This window comes from Pongo abelii, chromosome 11 (assembly GCF_028885655.2).
Source record: "Pongo abelii isolate AG06213 chromosome 11, NHGRI_mPonAbe1-v2.0_pri, whole genome shotgun sequence".
Lineage (NCBI taxonomy): Eukaryota > Metazoa > Chordata > Mammalia > Primates > Hominidae > Pongo > Pongo abelii.
The window spans coordinates 125,921,943-125,948,398 of NC_071996.2; the positions used below are offsets into that span (position 1 = coordinate 125,921,943).

A 26,456-nucleotide genomic window follows, 5' to 3' on the forward strand; every position below is an offset into this window, starting at 1 on the left:
CTTATGCTATGCCCAGATTTGGTTCCTAAGCAAATGCTGTGTCCTTCAAGTACAGAGGTTTTTTGTTTTTCTGCGTTTTTGAGATAGGGTCTCACTCTGTTGCCCATGCTGGAGTGCAGTGATACGATCATGGCTCACTGGAGCCTCCACCACCCAGGTTCAAATAATTCTCTCACCTCAACCTCCCAAATAGCTGGGACCACAGGTGTGTGCCACCATACCTGGCTAATATTTTTAATTTTTTGTAGAGACAGGTCTTACTATGTTTCCCAGGCTCTTCTCAGACTCCTGGTCTCAAGCGATCCCCCTACCTCAGCCTCCCAAAGAGCTGGGATTACAGGTGTGAGCTACTGCACCCAGCCCAGGCACAGGGTTTTAAGTGATGATGAGACAGTGTTTTTTTTAGTTACAAGACTCTTTTCTAGAGTCAAGAAGAACATTGTTGCCACCATGGGTCACTGTCTCACAATTTCAAGAATTTCTTCATTTGTAGTCCTGGTCCACCTTGAGGAAAAGGAAGAAAAGATATTAGATGTTTTCTAATTATTAGAGGATGAGCTGAAATATGATAGATTATCAAGAGGAAAACAGTTCAAATTGTGTAAAAGACTACAACTGAAATTCCACTGTAAAATGAAAGCCACATTGGGCTCAGTCCCCTTAACCCTCCCTCTTATCCTTGGATGCAGCAGAGGGATCCCGACAAATGCCCACTAAGCGGGTGACAGTGATGAGTGTGCAGTTCCCTCTCAAGCTCTCTGACTCCAAGAAGTCGTCCTTACATTTTACTGACTTTCAGTCTCACCATCCTGAAATTTTAATCACCTGAGTGCTGCTTAGACATCGGCTACATCACCCAACTTGTAATTCTATCTGGACTTGAGGATGAAAGAAGAAGCCCTCGTGCATTTTTGTTCCTTCTGTTTTCTCCTTCAAGGGACACTGTCAATCTTTCTTAGGCTTCCTGAGTAATCATCATTTAATTTTCTTTATAGGTTGGAAAGTCTTGATTCTCTTAAAAAAAAATGAGAGTAATTAAAAGTGACGGGCCAGGTTAGTAAATAGATTTGTGAATTCAGGACACCACCAGTCTCCCTCATGGTAGAAATGATGCAATTTCACCCCAGTGGCTTTTCAGTTCAGAACTGGGAATTAATGATATTTTCTCACCAAGTTTAAGAAATCAAAAGACAAAAGAATTAAAGCAGGGCTTCATCCCACTGTTTCAGAGCCAAAATTTGTTCTAGTCTCGCCAGAGTAAATCCAGTTGTGCTCCCATTTAAAACCCTCCCGTGGCTTTCTGCTCCTTCCAGCCTCAGTCTCAAGTCTGGGCTGGGTTTCACGTCTGCTCTTGAGGTCATCTCCTCTCTGTCTCTTTCACACATCTCCCAGCAGGCAGAGCTGCCTCCTGCTCGGGGCCTTTCACTAAGTGTTCTCTCTCTGACCCACAGACCCTCAAAGAAGCAACGCCTCTCCTTATCCAGGGTTCAGCTCAAATGGCTCCTCTGTGGCAAGCATCCCCAGACACACATTGATCACTTTGTAACCCATTTCCTGCTTTAATTTCATCATAGCACTTATTGCTAAATGAAGTAGTCTTGCTAGCTGGGTGTGGTGGCTCATGCCTGAAATCCCAGCACCTTGGGAGGCCAAAGGAGGAGGACTGCTTGAAGTCAGGAGTTCAAGACCAGCCTGAGCAACATAGTGAGACCGTGTCTCTACTTAAAAATAGTATTTTAAAAATAGTCTTGTTTATTGTCAACCTTACATCACTGAAGCATACACAGTGAATGAATGTTCTATGTAGACATGGCCCCTGTTTGGAAAAACTTTGCTGTTTTCAACTTTTTTTTTTTTTTTAGACAGAGTCTCTCTCTGTCACCCAGGCTGGAGTGCAGTGGCACAATCTCGGCTCACTGTAACCTCCACCTCCCGGATTCAAGCGATTCTCTTGCCTCAATTTATAAAGTTCGGAGGCAAGTGATTTTTTCTAACATCTTTGTATTAGTTATCCATTGCTGCTGTAACAAATTACCACAAACTTAGTGGCTTAAAATGCAAATTTGTAATCTTCGAATGGGTTCTTCCTGCTGCACAAATAAAACCAATTCACTGAGGCAGTCCCAAGTAACAGGGACTACAGGCGCGTGCCACCACACCTGACTAACGTTTTGTGTTTTTCGTAGAGACAGGTTTCACCGTGTTAGCCAGGATGGTCTTGATCTTCTGACCTCATGATCTGCCTGCCTCGGCCTCCCGAAGTGCTGGGATTACAGGTGTGAGCCACAGTGCCCAGCCTTCAATTTTTTTGAAATGTTGGGCATTGCTTAGTTTGTACCTGGTGTGCTAACATGCTAGTTGGCGTCTTCTACTAGCTTGGAGGGAGTGTTTATTTTTCAGTGATTCCATCTCTGTGGTATGTGATGGCATGCTGCCAAAGCCCAGTCTTTCAGAAAGGGGTAGTGGAATCAAAACCTTAAGGGATAGGTTCTATTAGAAGAAGCACCAAATTTCTTAAGATTTGCCTTTCCTTGTCTCTAGGCTACAGATTTGAAATTCTGGCTGAATGTACACTGAGTATAAGAATCAGCTAACAAAGGCTGGGTGCGGTGTATCACCCCTGTAATCTCATCACTTTGGGAGGCCGAGGTGGGAGGATCACTTGAGGTCAGGAGTTTGAGACCAGCCTGGCCAATATGGTGAAACTCTATCTCTACTAAAAATACAAAAACTTATCGAGGCATGGTGGTGCATGCTTGTAGTTCCGGCTACTGGGGAGGCTAAGGCAGGAGAATTGCTTGAACCTGGGAAGCAGAAGTTGCAGTGAGCTAAGATCACACCATTGCACTCCAGCCTGGGCATCTCGGCAAGAATCCGTCTCAAAAAAAAAAAAAAAAAAAAAAAAATTCAGCAAACAAGACAATGTAGAGTTCTAGTCCTTAATCTCCCTTCGGGGATACCACTCCAACCTTGGAAGGAATTTTTTGGAGAAGGCCCTGGTCTTCATAAGTGGCTATCAATCCACAGACCATAGACTGATTCCTGTCACCTTCCACAATCCCAAGCACCCAAAGATGTTCAGGCCTACCTTGAGAATGATCTCGGACAAGCATGTGACATGTGACAACTCTCAGAAGCTGATGAGAACGAGTATGCAGGCCTATCTAGGTCAAATGTAGATTATTCCAGATGTAGCTAAAAATGAAAATTTCCTAGACAGGTTAGGTTAAAAAAAAAAAAGTTTAGAATTTCCAGAAACCATTGATCTTAATGAGCTTCTCCCCTTTTAGTTTTTTTTTTTTTTTTTTTTTTTTGAGACGGACTTTCGCTGTCTCCCCCAGGCTGGAGTGCAGTGGTGCGATCTCAGCTCACTGCAAGCTCTGCCTCCCGGGTTCATGCCATTCTCCTGCCTCAGCCTCCGGAGTAGCTGGGACTACAGGTGCCCACCACCACGCCTGGCTAATTTTTTGTATTTTTAGTGGAGACAGGGTTTCACCATGTTAGCCAGGATGGTCTCGATCTCCTGACCTCATGATCCACCCACCTTGGCCTCCCAAAGTGCTGGGATTACAGGCGTGAGCCACCACGCCCAGCCTTAATTTTTATTTTCAGAAAACATAACGACAGTTGTTCCCTGCAAAAGCCTGAGAAACCTGTTTCTAAGCCAGGATTCTGAGAGTAGTGCAAAAGCCCTTCTTAGGGAAACATGGTTTGGGTTTTTTTTGGTATTGTGATGCTCTGAGAAGTTAGGAAAGGCTTTCAAACTTCATTACTCCTTCTTAACTAATTTCGAATTTGTCATTCCAGTATTTATGTAAACCTCTCTCAAATCAAGGCAAGAAGTGCGGTAGCGTATTTCTTTCTGCATCATCAGTCAGTCAGTCATTTGATCAGGCTGCTGTCTCAGGGAGGCATGTCTTACCTGTGCCTTCCCTTTGGTACTTTCTAGGGTTGAGGTGCTTGTCTGGGCTCAGTTCCTGTGTTGCAGGATCCTCCATGGAATCTGCTCACTGTTCCCCTCTGGTTTGTCACCGGCATTTTAATCTATCGCCTGGATCACGTTACTTACTCTCTTAATGCCAGTTGAGATAACCTCTAATACTGAGGATTACATCTGTGAGCCTTATTTTTGTGTTGAAAGACGCTTCACTGGGGTGTTCTTGATCCTAAAGCTACTCACAGTGAGGTCCATGGGCCGGCAACATGGCAACATCAACATCACCTGTGCTCCTGAGAAGTCTTTCCCCTGCCCCAGGTCAACTACATCAAAATCTGTTCATTAACAAGATGCCCAGGTCATTCGGATGCATATTACAATTGAGAAGTGCTTTCTAGAATCCTCACTGCTACCACTCCCACCATCATCATTGTCGTCAACAGCCATGTCCTACTGAGACATTTCTTTGCCTGCTCTGATCTGAGTACCTTGCACACACCATCAACACGATCTTGTTTCATCCTCCCAGGGTCTCTGTGTGCTATGTATTCTTATTATTCCCATTTGCAGGTGAGGAAGCTGAAGCTCAAGGAGATCAAGTCATTTATGTGAAATTATCCAGGTAGGGAGCATAGGTAGCCTGAGTTCAATCTGAGACACTTTGCCTCCAGCATCCGTTTCCCTCTCCCCTAGGCCTTCCCTCTTCCCTGCTGGCCAGGTCAGCTCACTCCATATTCATTTCATTTGCTTCCTTCTGGTCAGTCTGCAAAACTCCAAAAGCAAAGCCACTGTGGAGGGAAGGCTGCTTCTTGGTGTGTTTTGTAAAAGAGCTTTGAATCTTAACATTATCTTAAAATAAGACTGAGTTGTACCCTGTGTAGATTTTCTCTCTCTCAGCCCCAGAGAACAAGCTCTTTCTGCTGCTTCCAATTAAACTGGATGGCTTAGAGTTGCAGATTACCATCCCCCCCAGATGTGAACTCCTGGCTCTGTTGAAGTGGTGGAGTATCTTGGACTTGACCTCTGGAAGAAAATGTATATTTAAAGCTCTAATCTGGAAGAAAAAAAAAAAATAGAGGAAGTAATACGACCTTGCAATGATACTGGTCTACAGTTTATCAAATTCTTTAAAGACCTCAAGGTCAGAATAGCTATAGCCTGTGTACTTGAGACCAAAAGTTAATTACAGGAAGGTGATATCTGGTGTCTGGAAGAGGTTGAGGTCCATGATTTTCAAATTGATTACTGAACTGCTCTGCTCTGAGAGGATGCTCCCTCCAGAGAAGGACTGGGGTGTGGGGCGGTTGTGGCAGGGCAGGGAGCAGCTGGCCTGAGATAGAGGTTTGGTGGACCCTTCTTCATTTTCAGCCAATTAGTACAGTACTTTCAATGAGTACTTTCAATCTTATATCATCTTATATAGTAGGCCCTAGGGTAACATTTTATTTAATGAGCCTTTCCTTTCTTGTAAAAAAAAAAAAAATGTACATTAAAAAACAACAGAGCTAATCCTTCTCCATCCATTGCATTCTTTGCAGCTGAGGCTGTCGAGGCTCAGAAAGGCAAATTGACTTCCCCAAGGTCACACTTTGTTTTGACTGAAAGCTATTTCTTGTATTCCTCCTTTGAAAGCTCAAAAGCTGGGCTGGCTGCCAAGTCTGTTGGCCATTCGCTCCTCTGCTGTGTGGATCAGCCCTTATTATATCCAGTGGCATTGACGTGGGTATATTTCCTTTGCATTTAGGACTCCTTTGTATGTGTTTGGAAGGCAAAGCGCTGTTCAGGTGTTCATTGGCAGAGTTTAGTCAGTAAGTCATACATTCTCAATGTTCTTTTTCTTCCACCATGCAGCCAATCTGCATGCCTCCTCTTCTTCCCTGGTTTATTTAAACATTGAAGGCAGCCTTGCAAACAACACTTAATACTCCAATATCAGCAAGGTAGAGTAGCTCTTCTGCAACCACAAGGTTAAATGGCTGAAAAATCCCATTTTAGGAAAATGTGCATTTAAAGAACTTACAACCTAAAAGGGAATATGGAGTTGGGAGCCTGAGATAATAAGGAGCCCTAGGAAAACCCTTTTTTTAAAAAAACTTTCAGAAAAATAAACCAATAAATAAGAGCCTCTCATGAGGAATATCAGTTACATTTTGCAGCTACTAATGATGGGTATGTGGGTAATTTTCATTTTATCATTTCTTGTTTGTCAGACACTTCTTCATTTGCTGTGTAACAGATGAGATGCATGCTAAGAAACATTTTATTTCTCATTTTTTTTGATTCGGAGTCTTGCTCTGTTGCCCAGGCTGGAGTGCAGTGGCGTGATCTCTGCTCACTGCAACCTCCGCCCCTCCAGGTTTAAGCAATTCTCTGCCTCAGCCCCCAGAGTAGCTGGGATTACAGACGTGTGCCACCATGCCCGGCTAATTTGTTGTATTTTTAGTACAGACGGGGTTTCACCATCTTGGCCAGGCTAGTCTTGAACTCCTGACCTCGTGGTCCACCTGCCTCGGCCTCCCAAAGTGCTGGGATTACAGGCATGAGCCACCGCGCCCGGCTGAAGCATTTTATTTCTAAGAGTGGCTCTCCTCAAAGCCTGCCATCAAAGCCTGGGCCATCAGCTCTTTTGCTGGCTAGTCAGAAATGTAGAGGTAGAATTCTGGAACTTGGTTTCATTGGCCTCAGCTTTTGCTCCTCTCTTCTCTGCCATTCTATTTTACCTACCATTTCTAACCACTATTTCTTCCTTTTCTAATTGTTCCCAGTAGGAACAACACACACACTGGAACTGAAATTCCTACTATTTCCAAAGATGTATTGAAGTCACACACACTGAGATTTACTACAAAGGAAACTCATCCTTCTTCTAAAAAGACAAATAAGTGTTGTTTTATGTTTTAGTGCAGCATTATTTACAATAGCAAAGACTTGGAACAAACCCAAATGCCCATCAATGAATGATAGACTGGATAAAGAAAATGTGATACATATACACCATGGAATACCATGCAGCCATAAAAAAGAATGAATTCGTGTCCTTTGCAGGGACATGGATGAAGCTGGAAGCCATCATTCTCAGCAAACTAACACAGGAACAGAAAACCAAACACCACATGTTCTCACTCATAAGTGGGAGTTGAACAATGAGAACACATGGACACAGGGAGAGGAACATCACACACCGGGGCCTGTCAGCGGGGTGGGGATAAGGAGAGGGAGAGTATCAGGGCAAATACCTAATGCATGCGGGGCTTAAAACCTAGATGATGGGTTGATGGGTGCAGCAAACCACCATGGCACATGTATACCTATGTAACAAACCTGCACAATCTGCACACGTATCCTAGAATTTAAAGTAAAATTAAAAAATAAAAAAGACAAGTACATGTTGTTTTATTTAGGTACGTCTAAGCCCCCAAGAATTTAAAGGGAAGTATTGGCTCTCAAGCTATTTAATCATGTATACAGAGAAGTTATCTAAGAAATCCTTGGGGTGTCATCTATATATGCTGATATTTTAAACTTCACCTTTGATTATTCTGTTCCTGAGAAGAGTTGGAGAATAGTTGGCTTTTCCCTCAAAAAACAAATTCCTGAGAGATTGTAATAACGCCTCTCTAAAGATATTAGTTAGTGATATGTAGCACTAAAGCAGTTTGCTGTCACTTTTGGCGGTCTTTTCAATTGTTTACTAGGATTAAGATATTGAACGTGTTCTCAGGCCGATCTCTAGAGTAGGGAAATGATGGTTGCTGAGTACTTATAATGTCATATAACACTTGGGTATCATGAAATGATACCAGCGAGGGTTTTGTTAGAGTTCGGCAAAATTTATCCCTGTAAAGCTTCAAGGCTGGAAAGATTACCAGGTGTATCTGGTAGCTGGTGGGCAAAAATAACTAACCTTTATGTAAAAAGGAGCTCTTTATAGGGTGTGCCTCAAGGTCAGGCCTATTGGATTGTATATTTGTAAACAGAACCTGCAGAGATTAGTCCTTACCTCAGGCAGTTCATGATTCCACTCTAGAGAGAGGCATTTGTCAGTTACTTGTCTCAGACCCTTGTCCTTGTTTTGCAAATGCAACCATGGTATCTTAGCAGAGAGGTGAAACTATACACTTCCTTATCTAATTCATTTGTGCATTATTGTCATTCCTGTTTAGGATGAATGTATTGCCATTCTCTTTCAATGGAATTCACTTGGAAGTAAAGTTTATCCCTGATGGGAGACCCCTTTTTAGATTACATGTACTTACCCCTGACCGGTAACTGTCTCCTGGTAGTCCTGTGCACTGCTCGGCTTGAGACTGAATTCTTATGCTTATCATGACTCCTTTGGATGAATCTAGATCCATTCCCAGAGAGCAGTGTCAACTTTCCCTCAGGGCTATGTGGGGGAGGTAGAGCTGCTGGAACAAAACTGGGAACCTCTTAGGGAGGTAAAAGAGAGGAATGCATACTTGATAGCCAATAGTGTCGAGTACAGTTATGTTCCTGCAGTTTCCAAGGTCATTTTTTTTATTTCTCAAGTATAAAAGTACTCTCAGCCTTTTTTAAGGCCTTAAATACAACAATGATCCTTTAAAAATTTATTCCCCCAAATTGTGCTCTTCTCCCCTCTCCCATAAGAGTTTCTTGAAGCAGACATCACACCTGGCTCTTCCAAATATGCTTAGCACTTAGCACAGAATGGGCATCATAGGTACAGAATGAATATTTACAGGATAAATACATAAACAAATATAACTTGTTCTCTGAAGTCCCCCGGGATTCCAGAACCTCAGACTTTGTGTAGAGCAGAGCGAAACAAAAATCCAGATCTCCAAGAGTCTTGAGAAAAATCTCCCTGTAACAGTGTTGCATCTTTTTCTCTCCTGTTTTAGTGTTGGCATTTTACGCTGATTTTATTTTTATAAAGTTTGTGACTACCTTAAGTAGCATTAAAATTATCCTTTTTAGTTTCATGTAACAGGGTGACCATGTTTTTGTTTTTTAAGTTGTTAACATCCCGTAATATAAAGGTGTTTACCATATTTTTTACTAGATTGCTGATTTTCTGTTTTAATTCCCTAAGTCTTTCTTTTCTGCCCACTACCAGGATAAGTAGGAAGAAAAGGATGATAAAAAATGAGAATGCATTTTAACAGGTCTTGTGTGTACTTTCTGCTAAGCGTTTCTCACACCATCATTGTGATGGGTTAACTTCATTAGTCCCATTTAAAAGGTGAATTTGTAAGGTTTGGAGGCAAGTGATTTTTCTAACATCTTTGTATTAGTTATCCATTGCTGCTGTAACAAATTACCACAAACTTAGTGGCTTAAAATGCAAATTTGTAATCTCCCAATGGGTTCTTCCTGCTGCACAAATAAAACCAATTCACCGAGGCAGTTGTATTGCAGTTGAGAAAGAGTATAATTAGTGCAGGGCCTGCTAGCCAAGTGGAAGACGAGAGTTTATTACTCTAATCAGCCTCTGGGTGGGGGTCACGGAGCCAGTGGAGTCATGAGTCATGGGTCCAGATGGAGTCAGTTGGTCACCAGAATGCAAAAGTCTGGAAAACATCTCAAAAGACAAATCTTAGGTTCTGCAATACTGATATTATATGACAATGATGATGATATAGATGTAGGAGCAATTGGGGAAGTCACACACCTGGTCAGTAAGTGAATTGTAGAAACGTAAGCTGGGGGACAGTAGCTGGTTGTCCTTTATGCCTACATCTTAGCAGAATTCAGGCCTCTCCCAAAATTCTAATCTTGTGGCCTTTCATCAGTCTTACAAAGGTGGTTTTCATCCCCCAACAGGGAGCAGACCAGTTTTCGGGAGGGACTATTACCATCCTTGCTTCAAAGTTAAACTAAACTAAAAGCCAAGGCAGGCAGATTACCTGAAGTCAGGAGTTGGACATAAACCTGGCCAACTTGGCAAAACCCCATCTCTCTAAAAATACAAAAATAAGCCAGGCGTGGTGGTGCACTTCTGTAGTCTCAGTTACTTGGGAGGCTGAGGCAGGAGAATCGCTTGAACCTGGGAGGCAGAGGTTGCAGTGAGCCAAGATAGTGCCATTGCACTCCAGCCTGGGTGACAGAGCGAGACTCTGTCTCAAAAAAACAAACAAACAAAAAATAAAAAATAAACAAAGTTAAACTAAACTAAATTCCTCCCATGGGTAGCCTGGCCTATGCCCAGGAGTGAGTGAATACAGCCAGCCTGTGAGGCTAGAAGCAAGATAGAGTCAGCCAGGCTAGACTTCTTCTCTTTCATAATCTTTGCAAATGCAGTTTCAGATTTATTCTCTTATAGGTCAGAAGTCCAAAGTGGATCTTATTTAGCCAAAATGAAGGTGTCAGCTAGGTGGTATTTCTTCTGGAGGCTGGAGGGAAGAATCTGACTCCTTGCTTTCTTCCAGCTCCTAGAGGCTGCTATCCAGATTCCTTGACTCAGGGCCACTCTCTGCATCATCAAAGCCAGCAGCTTAGCGTCTTCAAATCATTCTCTGACTCTGACCATTCTGCCTCCTCCTTCCATTTCTAAAAAAAAATACTTGTGATTAGGTTGAGCCCACCCAGAAAATCCAGAATAATCTCCCCATCTCAAGATTATTAATTTGAGGCTGGGAAGGAGAGGGGATGAAGAGAGGTTGTTTAATGCATACAAATATACAGTTAGAAGAAATAAGTTAGTGTTGGATAGCACAATAGGGTGACTACAGTTAAGAATATGTTATTGTCAGGCCGGGCGCGGTGGCTCACGCCTGTAATCCCAGCACTTTGGGAGGCCGAGGTGGGCAGATCACCTGAGGTCGGGAGTTCGAGACCAGCCTGACCAACATGGAGAAACCCCATCTCTACTGAAAATACAAAATTAGCTGGGTGTGGTGGTGCATGCCTGTAATCCCAGCTACTCGGGAGGCTGAGGCAGAAGAATCACTTGAACCCAGGAGGCGGAGGTTGCAGTGAGCCAAGATCATGCCATTGCAGTCCAGCCTGGGCAACAAGAGCAAAACTCTGTCTCAAAAAAAAAAAAAAAAAAAAAGAATATCAAAATAGGTATAAAATATCTGAAATGTTCCCAGCACTAAGAAATGATAAATGTTTGAGGTGACAGACATCTGAAGTACCCTGACTGATCATTATGTGTTATATGTATGTATAAAAATATTACATGTACCTCATAAATGTGTACAATTATTATGTATCAATACAAATTTTAAAATAGAAAGATCATTAATTGCATATTTCAAACCTCTTTTGCCCTTTAAGGTAATATATTCAATTCTAGGATTTAGGAAATAGAAATCTTTGAGGGAAGCATTACTCTGCCTATTGCAGAGACCCATATAATGTCCTAACAGAATTGACTTTCTCCAGGTTTCTAGCTCTCTGCATATACAAGAAAAAAGTTTTTTGGCTTTTTTTTGTGTGCCTTCTCCTGGTACTTCTGTCTTGGATATTATTTAATTTTACAAAAAATTCACAGCCTCTGTGTTTGTTTGAATAAATTGAGGTTGAAAAGTGTTCAACCACAGTAATGATACCTTAATAACATAATGGGAGAGGAGACAGCATCTTGGCAATTGAGACCTGTGAGTTTTAGACAGAGATGTTTAAAACTTGACATATTGCATGAACTCACAGAGTCTTCTAACTTTTGTCTTTTAGGCTTATGTACAGAAGTACGTCGTGAAGAATTATTTCTACTATTACCTATTCCAATTTTCAGCTGCTTTGGGCCAAGAAGTGTTCTACATCACGTTTCTTCCATTCACTCACTGGAATATTGACCCTTATTTATCCAGAAGGTTGATCATCATATGGGTTGTAAGTATTGTTACTGCTCATTAACTGATGCTACTTCTAAAACAACTACTTCCTTTGATACTCAAGTACTTTGCAAATATGTTCTTTCTTTTTTTTTTTTTTTTAACCACTTAGAGTTGAATTTGTTGCCTAATTTACTTTGGAAAAATTAGAAAGCAGTGGACACAACTTGTGTTCCCTGAACAGTAAGGGAATTGTAGAAAGGTAAGCTGGGGGACAGTGACTGGTTGTCCTTTAACGATGCCTACATCTTCGCAGAATTCAGGACTCTCCCAAAATTCTAATCTTGTGGCCTTTCATTAGTCTTACAAAGGTGGTTTTCATCCCCCAACAGGGAGAGGACCAGTTTTAGGGAGGAACTATTATCATCCTTAATTCAAAGTTAAACTAAACTAAAAGCCAAGGTGGGAGGATCACCTGAGGTCAGGTGCCTCCCAGGTTCAAGCAATTCTCCTGCCTCAGCCTCCCGAGTAGCTGGGACTACAGATGTGCACTACCACGCCCGGTTATTTTTGTGTTTTTAGTAGAGATGGGGTTTCACCATGTTGGCCAGGCTTATCTCTTACTGCTGTGAACACAACTTGTTTTATTTGCAAAAACCAAACCTGTGATTTTGTGTACTTTGAGATATACTTTCCCAAGGGTAGATCAAAGTAGGAGAGGGCATAAGTGATGACCAGAGAAGAAAGGACCTTTCTAAGGACCCATAGAGTGGTATGAAATGTATCCTCCCAAGAGGCCTATTTTAGTAAAATTTGATCAGAACCTAAAATCAGAAGCTGTTGAGCAATACCTCCAAGCAGTATTAAGTGATTATACACATGGGAGAGGCCAAAACACATAAGGCAAAGCAGCTTCCTTGAGGGAACGTCTAGTGTAGCAGGAGCAGCTGCAAATACACAGAAACCATATGACAATCCCAGGTAGACAGGCAGAGCCTTTTTCTGCTGTTTCACTGGTAACCCTGGCATTTAATTTTGTTCAGGGCCAGATGAGTTCTGATTTTGTGTCTCATTGAAAGAGATGGTAGGCATTTGCAAGGCAGCAAGGCATACTCCAGATATGTAGGTTTGGTATCAAAGAGGCCTGAGCTCAAGTACAGTCCAGGCCCCATCTGTGTGCCCTTGCGCTGAGCCTTACCTTCCTCATTTGTAAAATTGTGTGAATAATGTGCCTCCCCAGAATCATCGTGGGAATATCTAGAGTGTGCACAGAGCTCTAGGCCTGGCATGTGGAGGACTCTGCAGGTTGCTATTTGAGCATGATAACGCATAGTGACTAGTGCATGAAGGCGAAGGAGTCTTGAAGATCAACCAATTCTAAGGTCAAAGGTTATTTAGCTGGTGGAGGGAACTTCCAGACAAGACTGTTTCCCTGACTCAAGTTTCTGCACTAGAAATAGAGGTTCAGAAGCACTTGGTTGGGTACAAAAGAGAATTTCAGCAAGTGACTTTCCTATGGTGAGCTTTATGTTTTCTCATTTGTAGAACAAGTAGAATGGACTTGATCAGGGGTCATAAATTCGAACATTCTCAGGGGCAGGGGACAGAAATAAAGCAGCAATGTCCTGGGTCAGGGTGAGGGGTGGCAAGGGCGGGGTATCCACACAAATCCTTCACCAGGTGGTGACAGAGGGACTAGGGAGCAACTGCCCCTGGCTCCACCTGGGACTCCCCATCCCTGTCTCCCAATAGCCCTCTTGAAATCTAGCTTCTGTCTTAAAGTATAATCTAAGAATCTGCAAAAGCATGGGCATCTTGCAAACCATAAAGAGAACGTTAGTCCAGTTGTCCCTCCCCGTTTCTGAGGCCACTTCTGTGTCCACGGAGCAGGCAGGATGGGGGCAGGAGAGAGAGGATGGGAGTGGTCCTTCTGTTCTTAAGATCTGAAAACCCATGGAAAACCTATGGGCTTGAGTTTCTTTCCCACTGTCATTTATTTTCTAAGATGTGTGTGTGTGCGTGCGTGTGTGCATGTGTAAGTTATAAGTGTGTGTATATATATGTATGTGTGGGTATATAGGTGTGTGTGTATATATGTATATAGGTGTGTATATATGTGTATGTGTGTATATAGATGTGTGTATATCTGTGTATGTATATAGTTGTGTATATATGTGTGTGTGTGTATATAGATGTGTGTATATCTGTGTGTGTATATGTGTATGTGTGTATATATGTGTGTGTGCATAGGTGCATATATATGTTTATGTATGTAGGTGTGTATATACATGTATGTGAGTGTATAGGTGTGTATGTATGTGTGTATGGGTGTGTATATGTGTGTATATGGGTGTGTGTATATATGTGCATTTATATAGGTGTGTATATATGTGTATGTGTGTGTATAGGTGTGTATATATGTGTATGGGTGTATATATATGTGTGAATGTATGTATATAGGTGTGTATATATGTGTATGTGTGTGTATATAGGTGTGTATGTATGTTTATATGTGTATATAGGTGTGTATATATGTGTGTATAGATGTGTGTGTGTGTTTATAGGTGTGTATATATGTATGAGTGTATGTATACAGGTGTGTGTATATATGTGTGTGTGTGTTCTAAATCCCAAAACCTTAATAATTGTTGAGTGGGGCAGATGATGAGAAGTACATTACACGGGAATATCTTATAATGTGTTTGATCCACTCATGGCCAATTATCTCCCCCACTGAGGGTGGAAAACTTTCCCTGAGAGCTGGGAAGACCTCTAGACTCTATAGAAGGCTGTGGCTAGGGGACATTCTCATTGCCATTATTGGTGGTTATTTTATGCTTTGGATTCCTCACTTCAAAGCGTCAGAGTGCCTGTTTGAGGCAAAATGACAAGCTTTTGTCATAGAGTGAGGCAAATAAAATCTTGCCCAAGAAAGGAAGAAATAACCTCTGAATCTGCAGTTTGTCCCAAGGTTTGGCCACCTGTTACTTGACTTTTTAAAATTGGTGCATGGCCTGGTTCACCATTCCCCCTGTGCTGAGAGTTCTGTAGTTATTCTGTGTGGTCATTGTAAGGAAGTATGAGAAGTGTAAGGTAGTGTGAGAAGCATAAGGTAGTGAGTGCGTTCCTGCCCGTGCCTAGGGAGAGAGTGGAGGCCATTCCAAGGGGCGAGAGGGAGGGAGGGAAGGGGAGAGGGAGGTGCGGGTGTGCTTGCGTGTGTTTGTGCATCTGCGTGTGTATGCATGCATTTGTATGTGTGTGTGTGTGTGTATACGTACGCGTGTTGGGATTGGGGTGCTCTCTGATGGGCTACAGAGACAATAATGAGAGATATTTGGTTTGGCTCCAGAGTTGAAGGTAGATGAAAGGAAGGGCAAGTCCCGGAGGTTGGGGCGGAGTTGGGAGCCTGGGGTGGATAAGGGTTAGGTTCTGGTACTTGGGCCAGCCAGAGCAATCAGCTTCCTGCTGAGGCAGCCTTTCTTCAGAAAAGGATATCCCTAAATTAGTGGCTGCTTCTTCAAAGGGGTAGGGATTATGTTAATTACGTAAGGGACAGAGCTTGAAGTCTTGTAACTGAACATCTTATCTCACCCAAAACTCACTGGAAGGCAGCTTTGTTCAGGACTGCCAAAGCTTGGCACATTTTATATTAATTTGGGAATTGTCACTGGATGAAGCCCCTATATAGGTTTTATTGCTTTTAAAAATCTTTTGTTACATTAAGGGGGACTCACACTGTCTGAAGTAGCTTAGCAGAATTTATGGTTGTATCAAGTGCTCTCTCCTCACAATCATAATTACTCCTCACCTGTATTGTACATCTTTTGTTGCTTTTATAGGCATCTATGTTCATTATCTTATTTGAGCTTCATAACAATGGGCAGTATCATTTTTTAGATTGGAATATTAATATTTCAAATATTGATAAGCCATACCCTATATTGAGCGTTTAGTATATATGCCATTCACTGTCAGAGTGCCTTACATATTTTACTTCACTTAATCCTGTCAGCAATCCTGAGAAACAGTTATTACCAGCCCACTTTACAGATCCTGAAACTGAAATGTAGAAAGGTTAAATAACTTGCCCAAGATCACACTGGATTAAATGGCAAGGTGGATTTGATCCTGCGCCCAGGCCTTGTCTACCAGGGCAAGCTGCCATGGTTGTTTCTTAGAAGAACACAGCTAAGTAGCATAAGGAGCACAATATTTTTTAAAGATGCTAAAACTGGGGCTTCAAGCATTACAATGATTTGCCCAAAGTTTTCTTCTATTGCATATTTGCTTTGGTTTGTGTTCCAGCTGTGCCCTTATGGCATTTATTAACCCTGTGCTCTACTTAACTGTTTCTCATCTACCCTTCTTTTTTTTTTTTTTTTTTTTTGAGACGGAGTCTCGCTCTGTCACCCAGGCTGGAGTGCAGTGGCACGATCTCGGCTCACTGCAAGCCCCACCTCCCAGGGTCACACCATTCTCCTGCCTCAGCCTCCCAAGTAGCTGGGACAACAGGCGCCTGCCACCACACCCAGCTAATTTTTTGTATTTTTTAGTAGAGCTGGGGTTTCACCGTGTTAGCCAGGATGGTCTTGATCTCCTGACCTCGTGATCCGCCCACCTCAGCCTCCCAAAGTGCTGGGATTACAGGTGTGAGCCACCGCGCCCGGCCTCTTATCTACCCTTCTTAACCCATTTATGCCTAGTGTTCCATTATTGGAACATGAAGCTTGTGGGAGTTATTTATATCCTACTGCTCAAGGTCATCGCCAAGGTCTGATTTTTCACACACAAAAATTTGCAACCTCCAGCACAAATGGGTTAACAAACCTTAACAGACCCCACAGTATGGAATGAGCTTTTGTTAAATTAGCTGAAACACATCAATCAATTCACTACTTCTCTCCTCTGTCCTGTATCAAGGTGTTTAACCTATCTTTGGGCTCAAAAGAATTTTAGCCAAAAAAGGCAGCAAATGGATTTTCTGATTAGAATGCTTATAAAGAGATATTGAGGATGATGTTTCAGAAGGTGAGTCACTACCCCATGGCGTGATTATCTAATCTCTTCACTTTCATTTTGGCATGGTGACAGACCTAACAAAAAAATAAAAGCTTTAAAGTTATATTTCTGTATCTTTAAAAGGTTAGAGGCAACTTCACTGAACTTGGGAGGTATTGAGTTTTGTAACATGAAGCAAAATCTCACTCACTTTTTTGCTAAATTCCTCATTTTGTGAAATAGCAATGCAAACATTGATACTGTAACTGATCCTGGGAGTTTGCAAGCCTCATTTTCTCTGTTTTATTATGATATTTTACACAGATATTTCTTTCCACGGATACTTCATGGCATTCATAATGAGATGTAGAAAAAATGAGATAAACAGATAAAAAGTGAAAGTCAGGAGAGCACAGATACAATAGAAGATGAAAGCCCCGGCTTAAGGGAAATGTGGCATGCTGGTTCAAAGGTGAGCCACAGATTCATATTTGAGCTTTGTCTTGGCCAACCAAAATGAAGTTATGCTATCTGCTAGGAAATCATAAGCCTGTTTCTAAGAGAGCAAACCTTTTCCTGACTCATGAAATTGATAGTATTGTCAAGGCTAGTGATACATGTTGCTCAATTATTTTCTCAGAAATATCTGGTGTCAGTACCCGCTTATCATCTGTGTGAGAGTACTCATTCTGACTCCTTTTCCTGAACTGTGTTCTCATTTTTAAATCATTGCTAATTTAACCAAAGAAAAATGATATTTCCATGTGCATATTCATTGCAGCACTATTCACAATAGCAAAGTCATGGAATTAACCTAAATGCCCATCAATAATAGACTGGATAAAGAAAAGTGGTACATATGCAGCCATAAAAGGGAATGAGATCATGTCCTTTGCCAGGACATGGATGGTGTTGGAAACCATTATCCTCAGCAAACTATCATAGGAACAGAAAACCAAACACCGCATGTTCTCACTTATAAGTGGGAACTGACTAATGAGAACACACAGAAACATGAGGGGGAACAACACACACTGGGCACCTGTTAGGGGTTGGTGGGAGGGAGAGCATCAGGAAGAATAGCTAATGGATACTGGGCTTAATACCTAGGTGATGGGGATCTGTGCAGCAAACCACAATGGCACATGTCTACCTATGCAACAAACCTGCACATCCTGCGCATGTAACCCGACCTTAAAATAAAAATTGGAAAAAAAAAAAGATATCTCAGTTAACTTCCAGTTCATACATAATTAGTGAAGATGAAAACATTTTTCATACTTTTATTAATCATTTGTATTAACTTGTATGAATTGTCAGTCTGCCTTGTATTTTTCTAAAAGGGGCTTTCATTTTTTATTGATTTCCACCAGTTGTTAACATAGAATGATAGTGAATTTTCTGTGTCTCAGAGGCAGTGTATCTTTATATGTAACATGTTTAGAAGTTCAAGACTTTGAGAAGCGGTATTTAATTCTATGGTATCATCAATAGTGACCTAGGAAAATCCTTTAAAATGGAATTTGAATGCTTTTATACTGAGTGCTCACTTTAGGCACAGACCTCACCATTCCCATTATGTCTTACCGTTTATGACCTCCCTGGTCCTTTACAGGCCATTTACTGTGGGACTCCTGTCCTCGGGCACTTAATGTTTCTGGTGTGTAGTTTCCCTGCATAAAAGAGCTTACTGGGGGGGTGACCAGCCCTTAGAAAACCTGGTACATGCTGCCTGAACTCCAATAAAGTTAAAATTTGTTTCTGAGTTTCTTCTTGATTTTTTTCCCCATTTGTAAGATTTGTTTTTTCACCTAACATCAAAAGATATATTTCCCACCATTCTAACATAGCATGGTTATTTTTAGGTAAGTGTTATCGTAACTGAACTGTTATTATGGCTTTTCTGATTATGTTGAAGCTCTAGTTGTCCCTGAGAGTTTCCAGACAGGGTTAATCTGTCTTCTAATAATTATTGGCTTTTGATCATCTCCCAGATTGGAAGCAAGGAGTGTCTGTGTGAGAAGAGGGTGGGGCTGCTTCTACTTCACCAGCAGCTTTGAGGTTTGGTTAGAAGTTTCTGGTCCTATAATACCATGAAAGGAGCACCAGGCTGATGTAATATAGGTAGTGTTTCTTAGCTTTCAGAAAGAGAGACCCACTCAAGCTAGCTCAGGAAAGTAGGAATTTGCTGTAAAGTGCTGGAAAATCTAAGAACCAGAAGCTCACAGGAACAAATGCTAGTGAACAGTTTGGCTGTCTGCTATAATTCAACTATGATTTTCCTGATATCTTCTTCTTTATCTCCTTCTGTTGGCTGGTAACTTTCTCAACTGTCTTTTATTTGATTAATTGATTGATTGATTGATTGGAGACGGTCTTGCTCTGCTACCCAGGCTTGAGTATAGTGGCACAATCATAGCTCACTGCAGTTTTGAATTCCTTGGCTAAAGTGATCCTACCACCTCAGCCTCCCAAGTAGCTGGAACTACAGCCATGTAGCACCACACCTGGCTTAGTTGGGGTCTCACTATGTTGGCCAGACTGGTCTCGAACTCTGACCTCAAGCAATCCTTCCACCTTGGCCTCCCAAAGTGCTGAGATTATAGGCATGGGCCACCCCTCAACTGTCTTTCAGTTTAGACAGCCAGGCATAGCCCCTGCTGTAGCCTGGTAGCAAAAATCCATTCATCTCTGGCCAATGCATAGATTGGCTGTACTTGGTCCAAACAGCTGTATTGGGTAAGGATGGACAACTAACCAGGGCCACAGAGCCATGGGCCAGGTTCTGGAACATCAGGAGATCTGGACTGCAGTCCTAGCAGTAAAACCTTCTTCAAGGAACTTGGAGATTCTGCCCTGCAGATTTCCTAGCTTCAGAGCGAAAGGACCCAGCTAGAGGATCCTCGGAGGCTTGTGATGTCATGACTCTTCATTATATGTTTGTTATGTGACACTTAAAAGAGGTTTATGCATGGTATAGAGGAAAGGGAAAAGAAGGAAAGTTGGGTGGGACAACATTAAAAAAAAATAGAATAGAAGATATTTCATCTCTTGTGCAGACTGAATGCTAATATGGCTTTACTTATTTTGTCTTGTGTTTTGAATCGCCTCAGTATGAGACAGTACACTTGAAATGCATATCAAATCCATTGCTAAATAATTGTTAGCTTGTCTGCTGTTTTGTATTCAACATGACTGAAGGAATGCTTTAAAGGAAAGTGCATAATTGCTTGGCAAATATAAATTTCATTTTTTTTGTAGAGCCAAAGTCCTGGTGATAAGGAAGCCTTAAAAGTGGAAGATTCCTCTTAGCAGGTTCTTCTGTTCCTATCCTTCTAAGACAAATTATGTTAAAGAGCTCAAGTTTAAAATGGTAGTTTTTTCATATCTTTCACATTCTGATTATCAGCAGCTAGCTAGCTGATACTTACAGTAAAAACTACACTGAAAATTTACATTTAAATTGGACATACTATTTAGATAGTGTTTAACTGCTATAGAGTTTAGGGTATTATTTTATGCAACAGTCATAAATTGGTTAAGAGGTAAACGTTTTGTGATAATGTGTCAAAACGGACTAGTGTGTTTTGGGATGTGGGCAGGCTGCCATCTGGCTGTCTCATAAGGGAGTCTGTCACCTGGTTAAAGACAAGAGGAAAAAAGCTTGTCCCATCCCTATAATTCACAATCCTTAGACTGGGGTCAGTCTTAGTGCCAAAAGATGACTTTAAATGTGATTATCTCTTAATCCTCTGTTTAAACCAGTACCCCTACACTTCAAAAGATTGCCCTGCTTGTTAAGTTGGTTCTTGCTTGAGATTAATGAGTCTTTAAAAGTATTCAACAATGGCCAGACTGTCACCCTCACTAACTTGAATTGAACGGAATAGAATTAGGCGTCAGAGATTCTGCCTAGTCCCTCTGAAGTGGAATCTGTAATTTAGCCTTAGTTAAATATTAAGTAAATGTCTCTAGGGGGTTTATTATAAAAACTGCATTGGTTTGGTTTTGAAACACAATAAGGAAAAGGTTTGGTTTTAGTGTAGGTTTAAAAAAAAAAAAAAACCTCTTAAAACTGGACTTGTGGTGAACAAATAAGTTTAGATCTCTCTAATTATCAACCATCATTACCAGAAAAATGATTCTCTTTTTTTATGATGATGACTGGAAAACATGCCCACATTCTTCTGTCCCTCTCTCCTTCCTTCCTGCTGCCCTTTCCCCACAGCCGCTAAGACTACAATGCTGTTGGTGGAGTAGAATTGTACCTGTCCCAGATAGAGCCCATTGTTCCCCTCGCCCCCGGGACCATTTCTGATGCTTCATTTACTGTATCGATGGGTGATGGCTTTAAGGTTTTGTCAGGTAGAAAATTGTTTGGATCATCAGGATCCTGGAGGCAGGAAAATTTTAAAGATGAAATTGGGTTGGATCTGCTAAAATGATGCAAAAAACTAAATACTTCATACAGAGTTTTATTGTGGAGTTAATCCTTCTTCCCTTCTTTTGGTCTTATGCTAGCTGTTAATGTCTTACCGAGAAAAAACAAATAGTCATTGCCAAGTTACATTTAGGCCCCAAACCAAGGAGCATCCTGATAGGGCAGAGGGTAAGGAACTCAGTTTCTCTCTTGCTGTGGCTAAACCTGATTCCTCCTTTATTGCCTGCAGGCGAATTGGTCCCCATAGAGGCTTCTTTACAAAGGGACTGTTCCAGACTAGATTTTGTTCCAGGTTCTCTCCTACTCATTTGTAAAACAAGAGGAAAGATAATGAACCAATTTGTAGGCCATGGAGGACTTTCAGATAAAATTTTCAAACAAAATCTTAATTTTCTCTCTCTCTTTTTTAAACCAGTCAATCCCATTTGCAAAGCTGCCGTCTTGAATTGTTATGGTTCTCATGGAAGCTGTTCGCTGCCCCTCCGCTACGTGTACAAGTACTTTACATGCAAGAACCCATTTTACAGATAAGTACAGCTGAAGTCCAAACAGATGAAGTGGCTTGCTCAAAGGGACACAACCAGTAAATAGAATAGGTAGTGTTCATCCCTGGCGCTCTCTCTAAACCCCATCCATTCTTTTCCACTGCGCCATGTTGCCTCAGATGGCGAAACTTTACTCTTCTCCCCAGTCCAATTATTCCGAAATGTGCTTTGCCTGTTTGGTTGGAAAGGCTCTGTTTAGCATAACAATCTCATTTGCAAGTGCCTATATCTACAGCAGCCATATGTCACAGATTTTCTGGATATTTTCCTTCCAGTTCTCCGTGCCTTGGTACTGGTGCATCCCCTTCCCACCCCCGCATTTGTCAGACTGAGTGTCCCAGATTTTTCACACGTACTCGAAAGGCCAGAGCATCATAGGGACCTAGCAGGGCGGAGAAAGGCTTTGGTACTTTTGTTTCCTAGCTGGAGGCCTGCAGAGGGCTGCCTGCAGATCCTATGGGCTTGTCATTCCTGGGCCCATGTTCTACTTCCTTATCCTATTCTGCAAAGCAGCCAAGTGGAAAAGAAGGAGTGAGGGAAAGAGCAGGCCCTTTGTCCCTGTTAGGAGCTAGGGATTTGACCTAAGGGGACTGGGTATTTTTCTTGTCAATTCCTCCCCCTACACGAATTTCCCAGGCTTCTTGCCTCTGCCTGCCTTCATCTTCCCCACACCCCAGGCCTGTCCAGCTCCCGTGTGAGTGACAAGGAGCCTCCAACTCCTCACCAGCTCTCCCGTCGCATTTGAGGATTAGCAAGTGTTCCCCATGCTGGGAAGGGGAAGGAGAGGCTTTCCTTGCTTAAGTGCTCTGTCTGTTCACAGCTAAAGAGGCCACAGTTTATTTTGGCCTCTGGGATTTTCTGAAAGCTTGAGAACTGCAAAACAAATGCAGTCTTTAACTTAACTGCTGTTATTGCTTCTCTTCCCATTCCTATCACCAGCACAGGGAGTGGGGGGGCTTCCCAGGGAGCCCTCTCTAGTTAGAGGGCCCGGCCTCAGGGAACTGGCCTTGACCTCCATTCCTCTCTTGTGGGTTTGGCTTCCACAAGATGCCTCTCAGGCTGTTTTGGTGTAGTGGCCTCGATGGGCTGCACGGTGGCAGGGAGGTGCTGCGTTTGCTATGCGGAAGCTGGGCCTTAGCCAGGCGAGGCTACCTCTGGGAAACTGAGGCTTTCTGAATTTGACTCCGTGGGTGCCAGCCCCTCTCTCTGGACATCTGCCCTCCCCCAGCATTCCTGACCATCTCCTGGTGCCTGAGGCCCTGGCCCCAGTGGTCTCCTTGCTTGTGTACCCTTGTTTTTATTATTATTATCATCATCGTTATTATTATTATTATTATTCCATCCTCCGTGAGGTGAAATGAAGGGTCTTGAATAAATAATTTGCAAAGAGCCACAGTATGGCAGCTTATGAATAAATAACATTATAGAATTTGTAAACATGAGCCACATGTGGCTGTGTGGCCATAGTTTGGCTATTCATTCAATGAGTATGGACTCTTTGCCAGCTTTCAAGATATTCACTCTCTGTGTGGCAAGAGCCATCATTTACAAGTCCTGACTACATGCTAGATGCGGGGCTGTGGCCTTTATAAACATCCTTGAGCGAAGTGTAGGCACTACTATTATGACTCTCATTTTAAGGGGAGGAAACCATGTGAGAAGGCCAGCCAAGCTGACATGGCCAGAGGTGTAGAGCCTGGATTCGCACCAGTAACTATCTGATTCCAGAATCCTGGCTATGAACTTCTGTACTCTGCTCTAACCTTTTTCCTTAATTATGGTATATATTAAGGCTTTTTTTTGTCTGTATTAAACATGTTCCAATAAGTTTCATTTTTCATTTTGCAGGTAGTAAACCACATTAATTAAAAATTTTAAATTTTTAAAAATTAATTTTTTTTTCTTAAATCCTACTGTTTGATTTAAGAGTAATTCACCTTTTCCTTCCATCTGTCTCTCTGTCCTTTGTTGTGTTTGATCTCAGCATACAGTTTATATCGTGCTTAGGATAAGTGGTTTGACGTAAGATTAGAAATGACTTAAAACTCATGATGAATGTGTGAGAAACAGGATGGACATTGGAGAAGACTCATGAGTCTTTTAACCTAAAAGGAATAATTGAATCAAAGGATGGTTTGTTCCTCTTAAGAATTAGGAGACCTGGTTTATAATCCAAGTGAAAATTGCTCAGCCTCTATTTATTTTACCTAGCCCATGTTTTTCTAGTAAGGTAGAATGAGAAATCCAAAGGGAGGACATAGCCAGGTTGGGATGCGCTTATAACCCGCTGGATGTTACAAGTGTGCAATGAATTGTAGTTCAGCCTTTACTAATAACTAACAAACTGACGTTTCTCTGGGCCTCAGTTCAACCATCTGTGAAATGTGAAGTTGAACAAAATGACCACAGGGCCCCTCTCATTTGGAAAGTTTTATGATGATAAAAATACTGGTGGTGATGCATCTTATAGGATAGTCTTTTTCATCATACGCCATGGCTTCAACCATGCATCTGCTGTATGTTGTGCCAAACCCCTGTTAACCTCAGTAGAGAAGACACCAGGTTCAAGAGGCCAAAGAAGAGACCCGGAGTGAGCAAACGAGACATGGGGTTTTATTAGGGGCTTGCATAGGAGAGACAGTCCAGCGGCAGTGCGCTGGCAACATATCCGTCCTCCTCCTGTCCGGTGGTGGCAGGCTGGACAACATAACCGCGCGGCCCAGTGGCGGTGGGCTGGACAGAAAATCCGCAACCACTTGCAAATAGCATGCAGTTTATATAGCATTTCACTTAACACCCACCTCCCTTCCACCAATAAAGAAGAGCTCCGCTTGGCAACCTTCATTTAACTCAACTCAGGGCCTCAATCCCCTATACAACCCATACTCCACAGGACAGGAGTGGGGCTCAGGTGTTTATCATAGAGAATAAATGAATCTGCACATTGGCCACTCCTGGATTCCCTGGCTCAGAAGATACATTCAGGTGCATCAGCCTTACAGGGTCATTCTAAATGTGTGCCTAAATTATTGCTATCAGGTGCGTTTACCTTGCACCCTGTAAAATCTCTCCTGGGTGACCCCCACACAACTGACTGGGTTGGTTTCTACCAATTTTCCTGTGGTCCCCCATGATAGGGAGAGGACGCAATCATTAATGGTCCTCTGTGAGAGGGGTCCTTAGGGACAGGGGTCCCCTAACCCTGGGCCATGGACTGGTACTGTAGCCTGTTAGGAACCAGGTCACACAGCAGGAGGTGAGTAGCGGGTGAGCGAGCGTTGCTGCCTGAGCTCCATTTCCTGTCAAATCAGCAGTGGCATTAGATTCTCTTAGGAGCACGGACCCTATTGTGAACTGTGCATGCAACGGATCGAGGTTGTGCACTCCTTATGAGACTAACTGATTGATGTCTGATGATCTGAGGTGTAACGGTTTTATCCTAAAAGCATCTTTCCCCAGCCCCTATCTGCAGAAAAATTGTCTTCCATAAAACTGATCCCAGTGCTAAATAGGCTGGGAACTGCTGCTTGAGATACTGGTTGAACCTATCCTAAGTTTGAGTCACTAGGAATCATGTGGCCTTACAAATACAAGCCCAAAGGGTATGGAATTCCATGTGAGTTCAGGGCTCCCCTAGTCCAGGCACAAAGGCATGAAGAACATCAAACATGCAAGCCTTACTCTCAGCCTAGGTGTGTGTGTGTGTGTGTGTGTGTGTGTGTACAAACGTAGACACACATATAAATACATTATATGTATAATATATATTGTGTATATATATTATATACATTATAATATACACATTATATATAATAATACATATATAATATACATATATAATATTATATATATAATAATACATATATAATATACATATATATTATATATAATATAATATAATAATATAATGTATATTAGCATATAGTCAGATTTAATAGAAACAGATGTTAGGTTTTTGTTCCTTTTAAAATTAAATTTCCTCTGGCATTCACAGACACTGAAATCAGAGGGGGAAAAATGTTTTGTTCAATTTGAAAATGCTTTTCAAATACATAGCAATTTGATTCTGGGGGTTGGGGAACGACATTCTGAAGGTTTTCCAAAAAAACCGTAACTTGGAAATTAGCAAGTTGTGAGCAGCAGTAAGCTTGCTTCCTTTTAAATTAATACTGGTGAGACAAACAAAGGCTAAATGAGTAAAATAAGAGAGTTGATTTATTTTATTAGGCCATAATTGAGGATCTAGGCAAAGGAGAACATTAAACCTTGTATTTACTACAAATTCTACAAGTAATTTCACACCTGTAACACTACTACCAGCAGGATGAGCCCATCCAAGCCCACCCTCAAGGGTTTCTTAAAAAAATTCTGCAAAATAAAGAGGTTGAACAATTTTCAATGTTTGTCTACATAACTGGAAAAAATATTTAGCATGAAGGAATAGACACAAGGTGATGGACTAAAAGTCTCCATTTTTTTCTGTAGCCAGCAAGGACCGTATGTTGGCTGTTAATTAGAATGTATTAAGAAAAAAAAAAGATCAGGGCTCATTGACTTGGGTAAGCATTTTAAACAAGCTAAAGGTTGTTACAGGACTTTGTCTTTTTGGAGGCTGAAATTAGAAATTTAAACCTAAATTTATACCATAGAAAGCTTTTAGAATGTATGTTAGAGACTGAGCTTTTTAAAAAAAAAAAAAGTCTTCTAATCTACAAAGAATGGTTGACTTTTTGTCCTACAGGGCAATCAAATGGGCGTGTTTTTAACACTGA

The 26,456-nt window shown here is 41.8% G+C and overlaps 1 protein-coding gene across 1 annotated transcript in view; it reads left to right on the forward strand.

The window, feature by feature from the left end:
- Positions 1 to 26,456, forward strand: part of SGPP2 (sphingosine-1-phosphate phosphatase 2) — a 144,928-nt gene that overhangs the window by 39,938 nt on the left and 78,534 nt on the right. Inside the window, exon 2 of the mRNA XM_024243913.3 lies at positions 11,600 to 11,758. Coding sequence (XP_024099681.2) covers positions 11,600 to 11,758 — 159 coding nt within the window. The remainder of the gene's footprint in view (positions 1 to 11,599; positions 11,759 to 26,456) is intronic.